The 17,452-nt window shown below is 36.0% G+C and overlaps 2 protein-coding genes across 2 annotated transcripts in view; both read left to right on the top strand.

Moving 5' to 3' along the window:
• LOC144453146 (neuronal acetylcholine receptor subunit alpha-4-like) overlaps window positions 1-11,391 on the top strand; it is a 73,785-nt gene extending 62,394 nt beyond the window's left edge. Inside the window, exons 3-4 of the mRNA XM_078144425.1 lie at window positions 1,507-2,578; window positions 11,278-11,391. Coding sequence (XP_078000551.1) covers window positions 1,507-2,578; window positions 11,278-11,391 — 1,186 coding nt within the window. The remainder of the gene's footprint in view (window positions 1-1,506; window positions 2,579-11,277) is intronic.
• Window positions 11,392-16,228: 4,837 nt separating this feature from the next.
• LOC144452842 (neuronal acetylcholine receptor subunit beta-4-like) overlaps window positions 16,229-17,452 on the top strand; it is a 106,543-nt gene continuing 105,319 nt past the window's right edge. The window contains exon 1 of the mRNA XM_078144021.1: window positions 16,229-16,299. The gene's annotated coding sequence lies outside the window, so the exon portion shown is untranslated. The remainder of the gene's footprint in view (window positions 16,300-17,452) is intronic.

Below are 17,452 nucleotides of genomic sequence, written 5' to 3'. Positions count from 1 at the left end.
TGGTATCTTTCTTATCACCGTCTATTGATGCACATCATTGCTTACTTGATAACGCTTCTCTCCGTCGAGAAAGTCGTAGAATTGCAGATAAGAGTGTTTACACACCCTTTAACCGGAAATAAAATGCCATTATATTTTGGCCAGCTGTATACATTTTATTTTGCATATTCAATTAACCTTGTATCGACTTGTTACAACTGAACAAATGTCCTAAAGTCATCAATTACATGAAATAATTAGTCATTTTCCATTCGACTAAAGTAGGTTTCGGATGATCCTGTGTTCAATTTCTTTTTTTTTCTGCCTGCAGCTTCTCAAACAAACCTGCTTTGTAAAAAAAATCAATTAAAATGGCTTAACGTCACAAACTATTTTAAAACACGGTGATTCATGACGCCTTGTCTCAAACGTCTCAATGACGTCATCACGGCTCTCCACTATTTAACTTTTATGATTGGCGTAGAAGTTTTGGAGAAGGGTGTTCTAAGCTTACACAGTGTGCAACCACTGAAGGCTTGACGTAACTAGTTAATTATGTATACTAGATTCATAAAGTTGTATAGTCGCAGTTTTACAATGTGGCGAAGTTGATTGTGTTTGGTGGAGTGAACACTGGAATATAAAATGGCAACAAACAAACAAACGAACAAACAAACAAACAAACAAACAAACAAACAAACAAACTTTGAAAACTAACTTGCCAAAGCTAGAAGATGTACCATCCACCCAAGCTGACTATGCTCACAAACAAAGGATTGTGGTTAATTTTGTTATTTAGGGATATGCTTAATCAGGAAGTATAGCCCTCCTGAAAAATAATGGCTAACCATAACCAGCCAATATGGGCTGTAGAGAATGTGGTTACATTGTTAATAAGCTATGAATGATTGGTTCTTTTTTCCCTTTGTATAAAACATTTCCGAACATTCCAGATATTCAAAATGGCGGGTCTGAAAATCCCATGTCCCTAGTATATTGAAAATCCATCCAAAAATAGTGTTTGCATAATGCGACTTCTTTAATGTGGTCATATGGACGAGGATTGGGTATTTATTTTGTGTTTTTAATTTATACAACATATATATCACGGCTTCCTACTTGAAAAATCAATGTGAAAAAACACGCTGTTTATCAAGTCCTTGTTTGTAACTCAATACATTGTAGAAGGTTATGTATAATCTTTGTTATTGTACGTACAAGCCTAAACTTTTTTACACATTGTTTAGCTTTTTGCAATGTATTGAATTACCAAGACAAACTTGGTCTGTGTTGTTTCACATTATTATTTCAAGTAGGAAGCCATGATGAAATGGTTTTATAAATTAAAAATCCAAAATGAATACTCAATCCTCATCCGTATGGCCACTCCAACGCAGTATTTGGATACACAAATATTTGCATGTTATTCAATAACATTTAGAAGAATAACACTTGCAAGCAATTGGGTATGGTCGAGTTCTAATGTTTCCTTTCTAACATTACTTCTCTGTTTCATTTATCTTCTAGTGCAGAGGGTGATACTGAAGGCTATCCTAGGGTGCATTTATCCTATTTGGACGTTCAGATATTTCCCAATGGTCACATAATGAAGGTCACGCCAGGAATACTACGAACACCATGTTTGATGGATATCACATATTTCCCTGTCGACAGACAGAGATGTTACTTCGAGTTTGGACTATGGAAATATTTTGACAGACTGGTAGAATTGTACACAGGAAAAGATGAGGCACCGAAAGAAAATTACATCGCAAATGTTGAATGGGAGTTTTTAAGTTCAAGTGCAGAAGCCAACAAGAAGTCGTTCCTCACAATGGAAGGCGGGAACGACAGTTTTACAAGTATAATAATTACTATTGATATTCAAAGGAAGCCATTGTATTATGTTCTCAACGTCATTCTACCCTGTATCGTTGTTTCGGTTCTGAGCACTGTAAGCTTCTGTCTACCGTCGTCGTCCCCTGAAAAACTGGATTTGAGCATTTCCTTACTGCTGACAATGTACGTCTTCAACTTGCTGGTCATTGACCTTTTACCTGCAACCTCGTCCTCGGTTCCATATTTGACGCGTTATCTCCTCTTCAACATGAGTATGATAGGGTGTTCGGTTGCATCAACTATGCTAGTATTAAAAGTCCACAAGCGCCAGTCAAATGACAGGAAAATGCCTCAGTGGATAAGAAAAGTATTTCTTGAAAAACTTGCGACAATATTATTTGTTCATGTCAGGAAATACCACAAACCTGACAGGAAATCGTTCCCAAAGTCTAATCACTACGTAAATGATGACAATATGTTACTAAAACCAATGTTGAGAAGTGACAATGATTCACCAATTTTCTGTAGAATCAATAAATGTGAGAGAAACATGGTAACTCCTAGAACATGGTGTGCTACTACAAACTCTACCTTTAAATTCCCATCAAAACTTCAACCGTACCGACAGAGACGGCACTGCAGATGTATATGCTCGCACACAACCTCACATGATAGAAAACTCTTGAATAACTCAGAAAAAATGGTAGATATTTTGGATAGAATGGCCAAACATTTTATACCAACTAGGTCCAACGAACAGGTAAGTGTGTTATTTGTTTTCTCCAGAAGGGATGCATTGCAGATGGATTACATCCATGTCTGCTTTAATACTATACAGCGGATTTCAAAATACCATTCTGCTGCTCTCACACGGAAACTAATGAGAAACAACACATGCTACTTTTTAAGAAAGAATGAATTCTTGCAACATTCTGTCCAAATGAATTGAACTTTCCTGCAACTATATGGATACATCAGATGCAGATGTCAAAACACTGGCGCCCGCGTGTCGGAGTCTTGTTGCAGTATGTTGGTTTTAATGTTGTTTTTGCCATGTAGACTAAATGTAGCAATACATTGCGATTATGCTATCTAAGTGTAGCGTGTGCAGTTTGTTATTGATTTCTGAGTTGCTGTGTCAAACAGAGTCACTGAACGGTATTTTGAAATCAGCTGTTCGTAACTAAAATGTAACATGATGGGTTGTACTGTGGGCTTTGTCTACTTGAGGGGAGGGGGTCAGGGCTCTGGATGGAGGGGGCGCAATTACATAACGGACATCATTAACTTAAAGCTTATTAGTAAAACGATTATTTCGATATCGGTCTTTGTGAATGGTCTCTACCTTATCTGTTTAAAATGGACAGCTCACAAATATATTGCGCTGCTTAGCTAACATGTACAAGTGGCAGTGTTTTATTTTGACCAATACTTGACATTTTAGATGTTATTCCAAATATTTTTCTTCGTTCAGCCAAGGAAAATACTCGTGACTCAAGGGGGCTTTGTCACTACGAGTCGCTAGACGAGTAGCCCTTAGGTCACGAGTACTTTCCGGCTGAATGGAGAAAAATATTGGAGAATGACATAAGTATACAGGCGGCAATAATATCAACGAAAAATCGGGGAAAGTAATGGCAATTTTGAAAGTTTTGAGTCATATTTCAGACATAGCAGAACCAGTGATTTTACTGTTACTTTATTCAAGAAAAGTCCAACCGATCGTCAGTTAAAATCAATAAAACAATCTTGGGTCATCAAACAAAATTTAGAAATAAATGTCAAATTAAGCTATGATAGATACAATATGGCCACCTGGACTCTATGGGAAAAAAAGGATTGATGATTTCCTAAAAATCAATAAGATGACCCCCCCCCCAAAAAAAAAAAAAAAAAAAAAAAAAAAAAAAATTCTTTTATTATTTAATAAGAACCAGGAACATGCTTTTAGATGGCCATATTTCAAGGACATTGACTTTCAGACAAATTGTCGCCGACTTATATTGTCGTCAAAACTGTAAGCGTAGCATGGCATGGCTAACATTCAAAGTGCAAAATCTTAAACTTGACTAAATATGCAAATAGGATGAAAAGATTTGGATCATAATCTCGGTAAAATAGTGCAGCATGCATCTGTCGCCTGGCAAGTGTAAAATGGTTCGACGACACGGTGTTCTTACTCTTTAGTTACGTCATTTTGAGATATTTCAACAGTGTTTCTGACGACATTTAGATTTGTGAACTGTGATAGTATAGCATCAAAAGTTGAGCCCAGGTGACAGGCCTGCAGAAATAACGTGTAGCTAGTTTTAATTGACATATAATACGGCGAGTTATATGAGGGCACACAATCGTATCTTCTTACTTTTGCAGTAAGAAGGCTTAATCCGATAACGGTGAAATCTAGAGAGGATATTGAGTGACGTGTCTATGATGCAGTTAGATCAACTGACATTCAGTGTAATACATTGGAATTGATATTTCAGTTTGCTACCTCAAACGTCGAATGATTCGTTATGTTTAAAGATTAATGGAATATATCCGTTTTTTGAGTGCTGGGTAGTGTTTTTTGCTCCTCTTAAGGTACCCAGACACCATTGTGAGGGCGCACCCCTACCCCTTTATTAGTCTAGTTCCTATACTGTATCGTTACCATTTACACCTCCACTAACAGTATAGTTCCTATACAGTATCGTTACCATTTACACCTCCACTCACAGTCTAATTCCTATACTGTATCGTTACCATTTACACCTCCGCTCACAGTCTAATTCCTATACTGTATCGTTACCATTTACACCTCCACTCACATAGTCTAGTTCCTATACTGTATCGTTACCATTTACAACTCCACTCACATAGTCTAGTTCCTATACAGTATCATTACCATTTACACCTCCACTAACAGTATAGTCAAAGTCATTACTCTAGAACTCCTGCGATGCATCAGGTGCAATTTAAAATGCATTCACAGCCACCTACACAATCATAAAGTTAGTGTTTATTGGGGCAGTTACGTAATGTCCAAATATGTTATATTTGGCTCAGGATGCCACTTACACACTTTTTACGTCACTATAGCAGTTTGGGTTCACTGATTGGATGAACAACTCTCTGTGCTGACTGAGGGACTTAAACCAGGTGTGGTTTAGTTAGAACTCTTTCTGCAAATGTCTGTAAATATCATTAATTTTAGTTCAATAGTTTGACTCAAATCACAGATTTTGAATGATACACATACATTTTAAGAAATGTGACAACATTTACAGTACAATGCCTAATTGTTCACGTCTACAGCTGATTCAGTTTCATTTCTTTCTCACGTTTTATATTTGTGATATATTTAGGCGGTGAAATTTTCAGGACTTTCCGCTGCTTGATTTCTCGCGCGTTCATTTTTATAGCATTAGCACGAACGCGATTTATTTTGCTACATTGGTTAGTGATATGACCATGGCCGGCTCATATTGGCGTATGACTGATGCTGAGCTCTTCAATACTACTTTGACGACAGATTGTCGAATATTCCATAGTCGGTTTTCAATTGTGACTACATTTTACAAAGTTTAGAAGATTGTTGAAAATTCCATAGTCGGTTTTCAATTAGATTTGACAGTGTGAGATTCAAACAGTGTCAGAATTTGGGGAAATTTCTCTTCTTAGATGTCGACAAGTCACCGATAAACCGTAGATTGATTAAACCCGAGTTACGACGGATTAGTTTTTGATGTTTGACGGATTGATTGCAGGTGTTTGACGGACTAATTAGGGGTGTTTGACGGTTTAATTAGGTAGTGGTGACGGCAAGGGTCTCAAGGCGAGAACTCGTCTATGCGAGGGTGACTCTGGCATCAAGTTTGGCTTAAACCAAAACTTAGGACTCTATTAAGATCTCGATCACAGGCGCCAACTCAAACATTTTCTAGATATATCTGTCTACATACAGTGAAGGCGCACAAACTAGCTTTAGAATATTGGAAATCCCTAAATGTGAATCAACTTTTCCTCTGAAATTTCCCTAATCGTGGGGTTCATAACAATGTCATAGGAAACGTCTTTACGCTGTAGAAATATCTTCACAGCATCAGATCAGAATAAGGTAATTGCCCAGATGATTGTCACTGGAAATGCCTTACCAATGGCTTTGTTTTTTGGATTGTACATTGGTAGATGTTTTGAACTTTTACCTTATACTTTGTGTACCCTGTGTAGTCTTCACTTCCAAAATTTGTCCACCAGGGACTATAACTGGAAGGTTCTGACGAGAGTGGTGGTGGGCATTTAGATGGACCTTGTGGGGTGCTGGTTTCTTATATGGGTTTTGAATGTCTCGTAAGATTGAATGTCTGCAGCACTTTGTGGTAAACCGTTCCACTTGAGCACACACCCCCCCCCCCCCCGGAAACGTTATAAAAATTTAAATATATTACGCAAGATCACTCTGTAAGATAGAACTTTGTATATATTGTAATGATTAAAGTGCTGTACTGTACCCATGTACTGTATATAGCTGTGCAAGTGTAGATTAAAACATATATATTTTGGAAGCAAAAAACATCAGTTGTCAAGAAGCAAACTCTGAAACTCTCAAAGTTAAGTACTTTCATTTATTCGTTTTTGAGTTTTATGATACCATCTTCCAAAGCTACAAAAAAAACCAAAAAAAACCTAGCCTTTAAAATGAAAACGCCAAATTTAATTGAAACGCAATCCACTGAATATGACAAAGAGTATTAGAAGACTGCTGACAATCAGACAAGAAATATACATCAGCTGAGGAATAGTTATCGAGAGAAGATTACACGCAGTTACAAATCAAAGGTTTGCAAACAAAATCGTCAATCGCATTTATACAGATTAATTCCTTCGCCTGAAACTGTGAAAGACTTTTTGTGTCATTGTCAGAAAACAAGGTGGCTTAAAGACTGTTCCTGCTAGCTAATAAAAGACAAATGAAAGTGGACTTCTCACGAACAGCTTTTCTCGTGCAAAGGGACTCTGGTTATTAAACTTGTATGAATATGCGTTTGCTCAGACTTTATAGTATCGAACCACTGGGAATGGCCCTACTTATGATTAAATCCACGTCGGGTGTGTGACAGTTCGTTGTTTAGTTCGACTGTAATCTCACTAGATCACTGCTACATTTCATTGTCCGACTTGACAAAAATGTTACTAACATTGCTATAGTTTATATGCAGCCTTGATAAATATATGTCCAACATTGCTACATGTCATGATATGTCTTGACAAATATAAAGAACAAGTGTTACATTTTACAATTTCTACTAACATTTTATCGTCTGGCTGTACAAATATCTTACTGACATTGCTATATTTAATAACGTGACACGACAACAACTTCAATAAAATTGCTACATTTTATCGTCTGAAATGACACAAATTTTACCAATAATGCTACATTTAATCTCGTGACTCGACAACAACGTTGCTAAAGTTGCTACATTTTATCGTCTTGCGTGACAGAAATCTATCATCATTGCTACATTGTGTCGTCTGGCTTGACAAATATCTCAATAATATTGCTAACATTACCCCCATTTGATGGAAATACACTTATTGTGGCGGTTGACACCAATCCGCAAATCTTTTACACTGTCATAATCTGCTTAAAAATGGGTCCACAAACAGGAAATGTAGTAATGTTAGTGAGATGTTTTGTCCAGCCATGCTGATGAAAGTAGTAGCAATGATAATAAGATTTTTGTTGCGCCAGTCGACGTCATGTTTCAATGTTATGGTAGTAATGGTAGTTAAAGGTAGTACCACAGGGGACAGGAGTTAGCTAATTCTCAAATAATACACATAAGGGTTTTTAAGTTGCTCTGCCACATGTACACATCTATCCCTTCTGTAAACAAAGCGCTGTCTAGCTTATGGTAAGAAGGACCGAGCACGGATTGGGGAAAATGTACCCATAATGTGTATCATCTTTATTTAACATACAAGCCTTAACAATATCTGCGTACATGCCCCCTGCTCCTTGTGGTACTCTGATCACTATTATTCAGTCTGCATGCAATGCTTATGACAGTGCCATTCGTCGGTACAACACATTTAATGTATCAGGTTCGAAATGATCCCTTCACAAGAAGGGACTGTCAAATTTTGCTTTAAAACGTGATTAAATTCACAAATATTGACATAGTATTGCAGGCTATATTTTGATCAAGACTGTTTGTTGGTTATGTGGTTACACCAATACGTCATTGTTCATCCCTATAGACTTTCTAATACTTTATTACAGTTGTTCAGAAACTCAAACAGATTTAGCGATAGTAGGCCTATATATGGCGACATCTTTGAGTGTCTTGACAAACAAGTAGATAACGAGAAAAGCTTGATCCCCCGATCAGGCATCTTCTCTGCATACCAAAGTATATGAAATTAGCTTTATTTCTTGGAGTGGCCACGTTCCCCGCCGGTTAAGGAGTGACACATTTAGAACATGTTTCTTTACGTCACATACAATTCAATAACTTCCATTATTTAAAGAGTCTGTCTTTAATAGGGTTATTTGACAGCGGGATCAAGCCACATAATATCCTTCCAGTATTTGGTTTATACAGCGGTTTTTATATATATTGGAATTACACATGCGTCATTCACCAATCTTTCCGTCACTTCTCAGCAGCTTGAAAAACCAATTTCCCGCTTAAACCATTTACAACAAAAGTTCACTTGTATGGTTTACCTGTGTTTTCAACACCATTTTAGATAATTATGCGAAAAACAAGTTCAACTTCAATCAAATTTACGAATAGTTTCACACCCACTCAAGTGATAGTTTCCTTCTAGCTGTCAGACCAATAGTGTGTGCAAAAACATAAAACTGCGTTGTTTATTCTTGATTATAATTCCTGATTAATGTGAAAAGCAATAACTGTATTATTATATTCACTGAAGCATACTTAATCTTTGTACTAAGTTGCTACTAAAACTTTCCCTTGTCGTTTTACATCCGGAAACGTGTAAACATACTCTAACTGGAATGACAATATACAATTATTGGACGGAGTTTCAAAAATTGACACTGTATTTTCCACAGACAGTGTACATTATAAATGTGAATGTCGAGATAACAGACAACTTAGTTCGCTGACCTCCTCGCCATACCCTTTACAGCATATTGTAGTACAGAGTACACTAACTTCCAAACCCCTTGGTTATAAATGTGTGTGTGTGTGTGTGTGTGTGTGCATGCATGCATGTACGTCTGTCTGTCTGTCTGTCTGTCTGTCTGTCTGGCTGGTTGTCTGTCTGTCTGCGTGCGTGCGTGCGTGCGTGCGTTCGTGCATGCATGCATGCATGCATGTGTGTGTATGTATGTATGTATGTATGTATGTATGTATGTATGTATGTATGTATGTATGTATGTGTCTGTGTGTGTGGGTATGTGTGTATGTATATATATATATATATATGTGTGTGTGTGGGGGGGGGGGGGGTTATTGTCTTTGAGGCATTTGTCCGGATACATGTTTGTAATTGTGGCAGCTGAATTGTCTGAGGGTAGGCAATTATCATACTACATTTCATTATATTTATATATAGTGTTGGCATAACTTAGGTTGCCCACACATGTAAATGTTATATACTCACAGTCCGTCGATACTATATTTCGTAAGTAAATGTATGCCATGTCCTTCAGTTCCTTGTCATCTGTTGCAGTATCTAAGACTGTCGAATTTCCCTGTCAATGGTGTAAAATGTGTTGTAGTACATGATGCTCTTCATTTATCCACAATATTCGTTAATTATACAAACCATCGCTGAAGTCTATTGTAATATCCGGTATTCATCGGTACCATTTTGCAAATTAATGGACAAGTTATTTAAATTTACAGCAATTTTACTGCTCTGTACCTTCAGAATTTGAAACCACATGAAAGAAGTATCTTTTCTAGTAGACTGTAACAAAGGTTATTCACTTCCACTTCGTAGGTGGTCATACACATTTATCACTTGTGAAGTAGTTCAGATGTTCAGAGGTTATAGAATGAGCAAATATTTGGCGAACGTACATTTTTCATGTCGATGGATAAAACCGAGCTTTTCCAAATGATTATCTGTCTTTTAAGTATGTTATATTCAGGGCTATTGTAAGCAGACGGTAAACTTTGGCGGGAAAAATGACAGGGAACGAACGCGGCTAAACTACGCAATGCAAATTTCTCTCCACTGTAAGTGCACATGCGTAGTAAAGAGTTGAAGAAGTTTAGTTTTTAGCAAGCAGACGATAACCAGTGGCGGGAAGTGACTTTTGGAACGAACGTGGCTAAAATACACAATGTCAATTTTGTCACTATGCACATGAGTAGTAAAGACACAATTGTATGTTTTCTTCCTCATAACGTTTACAATTGTGAACGTAATACACGAATAGTTAGTTACAGTATTGCTATTCCTATGCCAACTCAATTTTCCATCCTTGGACAATTTTAGTTGAAGAACAAGAATTGATGTCCTATTGATAACTTTAAGGCTTTCATTTTATGAACTTTGCGGTTAATGACCAATGTTGCAAATAAATCGTGAATGCATTCAACCGTTACACTGTTCGTTTGTGTTATGGTTTGCTCTTGTGATCTTTATAATAGCGTAAAATTGAATCTGCATCCTTCGAGTTTTGTATCGATTTCTCGAAGAAGTGAATAAATACAGTACATGTCAAGTAGTTGTCCGGGTAAATACACTTTCTTCCTCGTGACAATTCAGGTCACGACGTGATACTTTTAGTTATCATGATGTGCTACATTCCACAATGCTTTTGTATTGTTTTCGTCGACTTCGTTGGTTATTTAACTCGAACATTCCCGCCAAATATTGTAAAGCAAAAATTTGTCAAATTTCACTTTTTTTTCCCAAAACTCCATCTGAATTTTGGTCAAAATAAAGAAATCAATCTCTATTTATCAATACTTCACACAAAACAACGGTTTGAAACTGGTCGTTTCAGGAACAAGAGCATAGTACAAATACTGCTAAAAATAAAATATGCTCACTTAATATGTGTTATGTGGTAGAAAGGAAGGGTTAGTCAATGATATTCAACACGATGAACACCTTTTATTTATGACAATACTAAATAATCTGAGTATCATCATGTATTGTGTGTCGCTACCAAATCCTATCTATAATCATGGAATAACGGGAAACTTGATGGGATCTAGTAGCTGCTACCGCCTATGTAAGCAGACTACACTCTAAACTGGAACAAACTGACTTTCATTTATTATTAGTGAGGTTTGACCGACTTTAATCATTACAGGCGTTGTCTTACAGTGCAAGAGGGTAACAGAAACGAAGGTAATTTGACGAGAAAGGGATAAATGCAACCATTTTCATGTAGTTCTCATCTTCACGTCAAAATGCAGATTAATTTGACCTTTTTGATATGTCACTTCAATGTTGTTTCTTTTTCTATCTGAATTACAGATGTACAGAGAATGGGTAGACTTGGCATCGGTTTTAGATCGCCTCTTGCTTGTTGTATTCCTCATCATATTTCTGATTGGAGCCGGGCTCATATTACCACAGATAACTGGGTAACAGAAGAGGAGCTGAATCTGAATCCGAGTTGGTGGAATTATTGATGTTTCATCTTCTAGAGGATGTGTTATTTTACATAATTTCTGAACAAACTTCAAAGTAGTAAGATTACTTTCCCAATCACATTAGGTATACCTTTAATAATCTGGAATTACAAATTTGTAGATAGACATCACACCAATACCTATAATTTAATAAGGCTGTATAAAAAATAACAACTTTTTACAAATATTAGTCGTCTGCTTTATATGCATAATTACATAATTTGTTTTACATAATTGTAAAGAAAACTGACAAATTACCATGAACAAATACGTACGTACGTACATACACACATACATACATACATACATACATACATACATACATACATACATCCATACATACATACATACATACATACATCCATCCATACATACATACATACATACATACATACATACATACATAGAATGTACATACATACATGCATACATACATACATACATACATATATACATACATACATACATACATACATACATACATACGTACGTACGTACATACATACATACATACATACATACATACATACATACATACATACATACATACATACATACATACATACAACGGGAAATCACTCATGCACACCAATTTATGATATATTTGGGGTCAATCAAGCACCACATTTTAAACTAATATTCAATCGAGTAATTTAAACACAATATTGAAGAATAGATTTACCAATTTGACCTTATAAATCAACACCTATATATACCATCATTAGGCTATACAGAAACAATTTCTATCTTCTTTGAGTAGTTTTTGTAAAAAAAAAAAAGTTGATTGAGTACAAACCATATTAATGTCATTTTCTTATTTAAAATGATAATGATGTGCTGTTCTCACATCGTTTTATTTTGTGTTATGCTCTCTAAACTTTTTCGAATCTACAAGTCCTGCAAACATTTACCTGTTATTCATATTGTTGCGACAGTTAGTGACACAAATTACTGGATGATTAATGCTACAGAGAAATTCCACCGATTCACATCTTTCTTCTGTCCGGTAGTATGAGGTAATGATGCACCCAATTTGAGCGAGGGCGCTGTATTCTCAATTTCAGTCTGGGGTGTCCTATTGTAAGGCTTAGTATCAATTTTGGTCACAATACCGTCATTGAAGTTGATAAAATACAGGAGTCACGGTCCATACAATATTCGTTGTCCTGGAAAAGCATTGAGTACATGTTACAACTTATACCCCGTTTCATAGTGTTCACTGGCTCTGTTTGATACATCCGCGGAGAAACACTACGAAACTGCACATTCTACACTGCAATATAGCAAGATGGCACTTTCTTGCTACATTTTGTCTAAATGAAATAAACTATTTAAATATACTGTAACTAGACACAGACACACAGGCGCCAATTGTTTTGACGTCTGCATTTGGTGCCTGCACTGTGGTGTTTCAATTCATGTCATTCTGAAAAAAAGGTCGCCAGAAACTGCATTCTTTGTATCGTAGTATCTTTGCATGTGCCGTTTGGTTTCTATGTGGTTGTATCAAACAGCGCATGTGAAAGCTAACATGAAATACGTTTATTGTTAGTTTTATACAGGACAGGGTTCAAAAATACTCTTTGGCAAGCTTGGAGGAATAGTCACAAGTCATACCCCCCTCCCCCCAGGACCCACCTGCCTCCTAAAAACAAGGATTATGTCAAGCGGTTTTTTGTATTATAATAGTCTAGATTAAATAAGAAAAAAGTTCTTGAATATTAAAATATTACATAAATAGTTGACGAATATAAGCCTATTGTTCACAAGGAGTTATCACCTTCTTATAAAAAAGCATTACTTTTCGTCAAACTAGGCACATGGTTTCTTACATTACTGACCACGAAAAATAATTGCTTGAGATCTAAATAAAGGACGACGAATGAGATTTGAACGGCGCATTTTTGTTCATCTTTTGTAATTATACTAGTTTACTTGATATTGGCTTGAAACGAATAAATTCCCGCGAAATAATGCGGAACTGTGTTTTTAAGTAACAAATTCTGATCCTAAAATGTAGAACCTGGCATTTTTTCCTTCGCCAATGTCCAGTAGTGAAATGGCGACGAATCGGTGATTAAAAACTTACATTTCTATAAACTAACATATAAAAATGCGATTTTCTGGGATTTGAATTTTGATTCAAATGAATATAGCTAGTACTGATGCTCCAGTCCACCCACTCAGACCAACTCCATTGGTATATGAGTGTACAACGTTGAGTGGGGCCTCTTTTAGCTATTCTATTTTTTTTTTTTACATTGTGAATTAGATTTTTGTCGGGTAAAGCAATGGTTTCTGCTGACTTTACAATTGTTTATGTTCGCAGTTGTGGCACGATGACAAAGTCACTAAGTAAGACTACTTTATTTCAGATTTTAACCACAGGTGGCGCTATAATATAATACGAGCTTTCACAGTGAAATCCCATCAAGTGACACAAATATGAATTTTATTGACACAGCACTTTGAATAAACTTTACCATTAAATATATAATATCATTTGTCTTCTGTGTCATTTTTTGTGGTAAGTGGAATTCTTATCTTTGGACAATACAGGCATCAAACCTGAACACGTTCAAGAACAGACCGGTACTTCAAACAAGCAAACATGATTGATTGATTGATTGATTGATTGATTGATTGATTGATTGATTGATTGATTGATTGATTGTTTGATTGATTGATTGATTGATTGATTGATTGATTGACCTATCGATTGATCGATTGATTGATTAATTCGATGATATTGATTGATTAATTCGATAATTCGAGTACCATAGAACATGTGACGTAAAAATGTGTGGTCTTGACGTAGAACGATTTGCTCAAGTGTATATTCATATCCCACATCTATGCTGAGATTTGGATTGGAAGCACCTTCTTGTACCTGGTCCTGTACGTACACGTGTACGTACGTACGTATGTATGGTATATGTATCAATCAAGATGTTAGCAGATTGAATAGCGGCCAATATGGGTGTACGATCGACTTCTGCCTATTTTATTCATATTGTGTCCAATCCACGACACAGTCTCTGATACTTGACTTGTTAGGTGTGATGTACGTGGCCCATATCACGTGACATGGTGACGTCACGCACTTTGCGGATGCTGCTCACCATATGTACGAATTTCCAATTCGACTGTTATAGCCCCCTAATGGATGCGGGGGGGGGGTACGCATTACGTCAGTCATTAATAAATAAATAAATAAATAACTACAGACCATTGGAAACCACTCTTCATAGTGAACTGGACCGTTTACGAATAACACATGAATCATTGAGTAGTAAAATTATTATTCATCAGTAAAAAAAGTGAAAGTGTTGGTCAATTTATTCATTAATTCTTTTGATAACAAAATTACAACTTGCTACATTCATGCTGGTAGTGCCCTGGAGCTAAACTCTAACAAAAATCACGCATTCAGAAGCAGGTCAAAGGCCAAGCACAGATATCACGCTTTAGGCAGCGACTCAAAGATTGTGGGGTTTTTTTGTTCAATTTTGACAAAATGTAAGTTTGATTGTCTGCAACTAATAATTCGACAAAAATTGAAAAGCAATATTCGAGAAAAATACCGGTCTTTTTATTAATGTGTTTTCGACGTGAATTACTACACACAGTTACACCAAAACTACATGCAAACTGGTTTATGTGGTATCAATTACATACCTTCGAAAAGTTGGTGTGGTCAGAATAGATCTATTTGTTTGAAATGTTGATGATTTCTTTTGAATACATTATGGCATAACATCATATATTCCCTTATGATATCAAATTTCATATACCTACACGATTTTCGAGAATTTGTGTCTTTAACTATGCGACAATGATTTAGGTCGGAAGAGCTCAAAGGTTTCATGAAATCGATCTCTCTGTAGAGTACCGATACCCGCACATTTTTAAATGATTTCTTCTCTTTTGTTCAGAAGTTATTTTCAATTCTTCCATTCAGAATGCAAACACTGGTTAGGATCGGCCTCTAAACACAATCGGGCTTTTTGAAAAATGGGAGCGCCATACGGTTTATTTTCAAACTAATGCATTTTCCGTTATCGTTACCATTTACCTTTGACTTTCAATTCTAATCTCATGTACTTCCGACAGCACAAACCGGAATCTAGCCAAATTTGTTGCATATAGTATTACATTAAGGGCCAAGATCATCAACAACATTTAGTTCAGCTCCTGTGATGTTTATGTTGAATGTTTATTAACATCTATAGCATGTAGTTCAGTTTCTGTGTTGTTTGTTTAGCTTATAACGTTCTATTCCGATTGTTTTCTGCATACTGATTTTTGTATTTATTTTTATATGTATTGTAGAAGGGGGGTCAGTGGCCTAATGTACTGAATGCACTTCGATACTGCGTATAAATGCCATAGAACGCTAATTAACATGTACCATATTATGAGTTAGTCAGTATATTTAACATGGTTTAACACGACATAACATGGTATATAACTCTGATACGGTGGAGTTCCTTACCCCCGCCCCCTTCCCCTTCCCCTCAAAACAAATTGTTAAAATTCGTTATTGTACGTTCTTCATCATACTCAATCAGTGCCAGTTCACGGTATAGTAGGTAACGATAACATCTCAGGCCATTAATATTCATAAGAAATAAAGAAGCCTGGGACAAAATTCTCCATTCCTGATAAAGTGAGGGTACCAACATATCGTAAGTGGTGTCGTTATTTTTGGCAGACTGGTGACGTATTCTGCTTTGTTCTGAACGAGAGAGTATATCGGAATAGTTTATTCTCTACGTAAAGATGTTGCCACACCACACCTCAACAATATTGACAGGGGTAATCTTGTTCTTTTTGGTGCCTTTCGTAACCAATATTCAATCCGGTAAGTTAACTTTTGTTCACATATATATATATGTGTGTGTGTGTGTGTGTGTGTGTGTGTGTGTGTGTGTGTGTGTGTGTGTGTGTGTGTGTGTGTGTGTGACGGAGAAATTACAGCAAAGGAACCAAAAAGTAAAAAAATTGCCAATATTAGAGACCAATGAACGCAAAAGAGATGATTTGGTTTGGCCGTGGACACGTTATTATCGGTTATACACAAAAAAGTCGCATTTTTCAACTATTGCGCAATAATGCGTTTTTGCTGTCCAAACGGCTCCAATTTCGCCTTTTTCACCTTTGTGAAGAAATCGACTTTTGGCGATGTATACTGCCATCTACAGTTGACCTATCATTATTAATGCATAAATTAATGTGTTGCGAGTTGTAAGAAATCTTGACATTCAGTTTATAACGAAAATATGGCATTTTTCATTAATTTTTCTATTAATTTTTTCAGAAATATTGGTTTTAATTTTTCAAAAACCACTCTAAATTACATGTTTGATGTTATGAAACGTAAAAGAGATGATTTTGTTTGGCCGTGGACACGCTATTATCGATTAAAAGAAGAAAAGTCGCATTTTTCAACTATTACGCAATAATGCGTTTTTGCTGTCCAAACGGCTCCAATTTCGCCTTTTTTCACCTTTGTGAAGAAATCGACTTTTGGCGATGTATACTGCCATCTACAGTTGACCTATTATTATTAATGCATAAATTAATGTGTTGCGAGTTGTAAGATATCTTGACATTCAGTTTATAACGAAAATATGGCATTTTTCATTAATTTTTCTATTAATTTTTTCAGAAATATTGGTTTTAATTTTTCAAAAACCACTCTAAATTACATGTTTGATGTTATGAAACGTAAAAGAGATGATTTGGTTTGGCCCTGGACACGTTATTATCGGTTATACACAAAAAAGTCGCATTTTTCAACTATTGCGCAATAATGCGTTTTTGCTGTCCAAACGGCTCCAATTTCGCCTTTTTTCACCTTTGTGAAGAAATCGACTTTTGGCGATGTATACTGCCATCTACAGTTGACCTATTATTATTAATGCATAAATTAATGTGTTGCGAGTTGTAAGAAATCTTGACATTCAGTTTATAACGAAAATATGGCATTTTTCATTAATTTTTCTATTAATTTT

Source organism: Glandiceps talaboti, chromosome 23 (genome assembly GCF_964340395.1).
Source record: "Glandiceps talaboti chromosome 23, keGlaTala1.1, whole genome shotgun sequence".
Lineage (NCBI taxonomy): Eukaryota > Metazoa > Hemichordata > Enteropneusta > Spengelidae > Glandiceps > Glandiceps talaboti.
The sequence above is the reverse complement of the archived record's forward strand: the minus strand, read 5'-3'. Positions and strand labels throughout refer to the sequence as shown.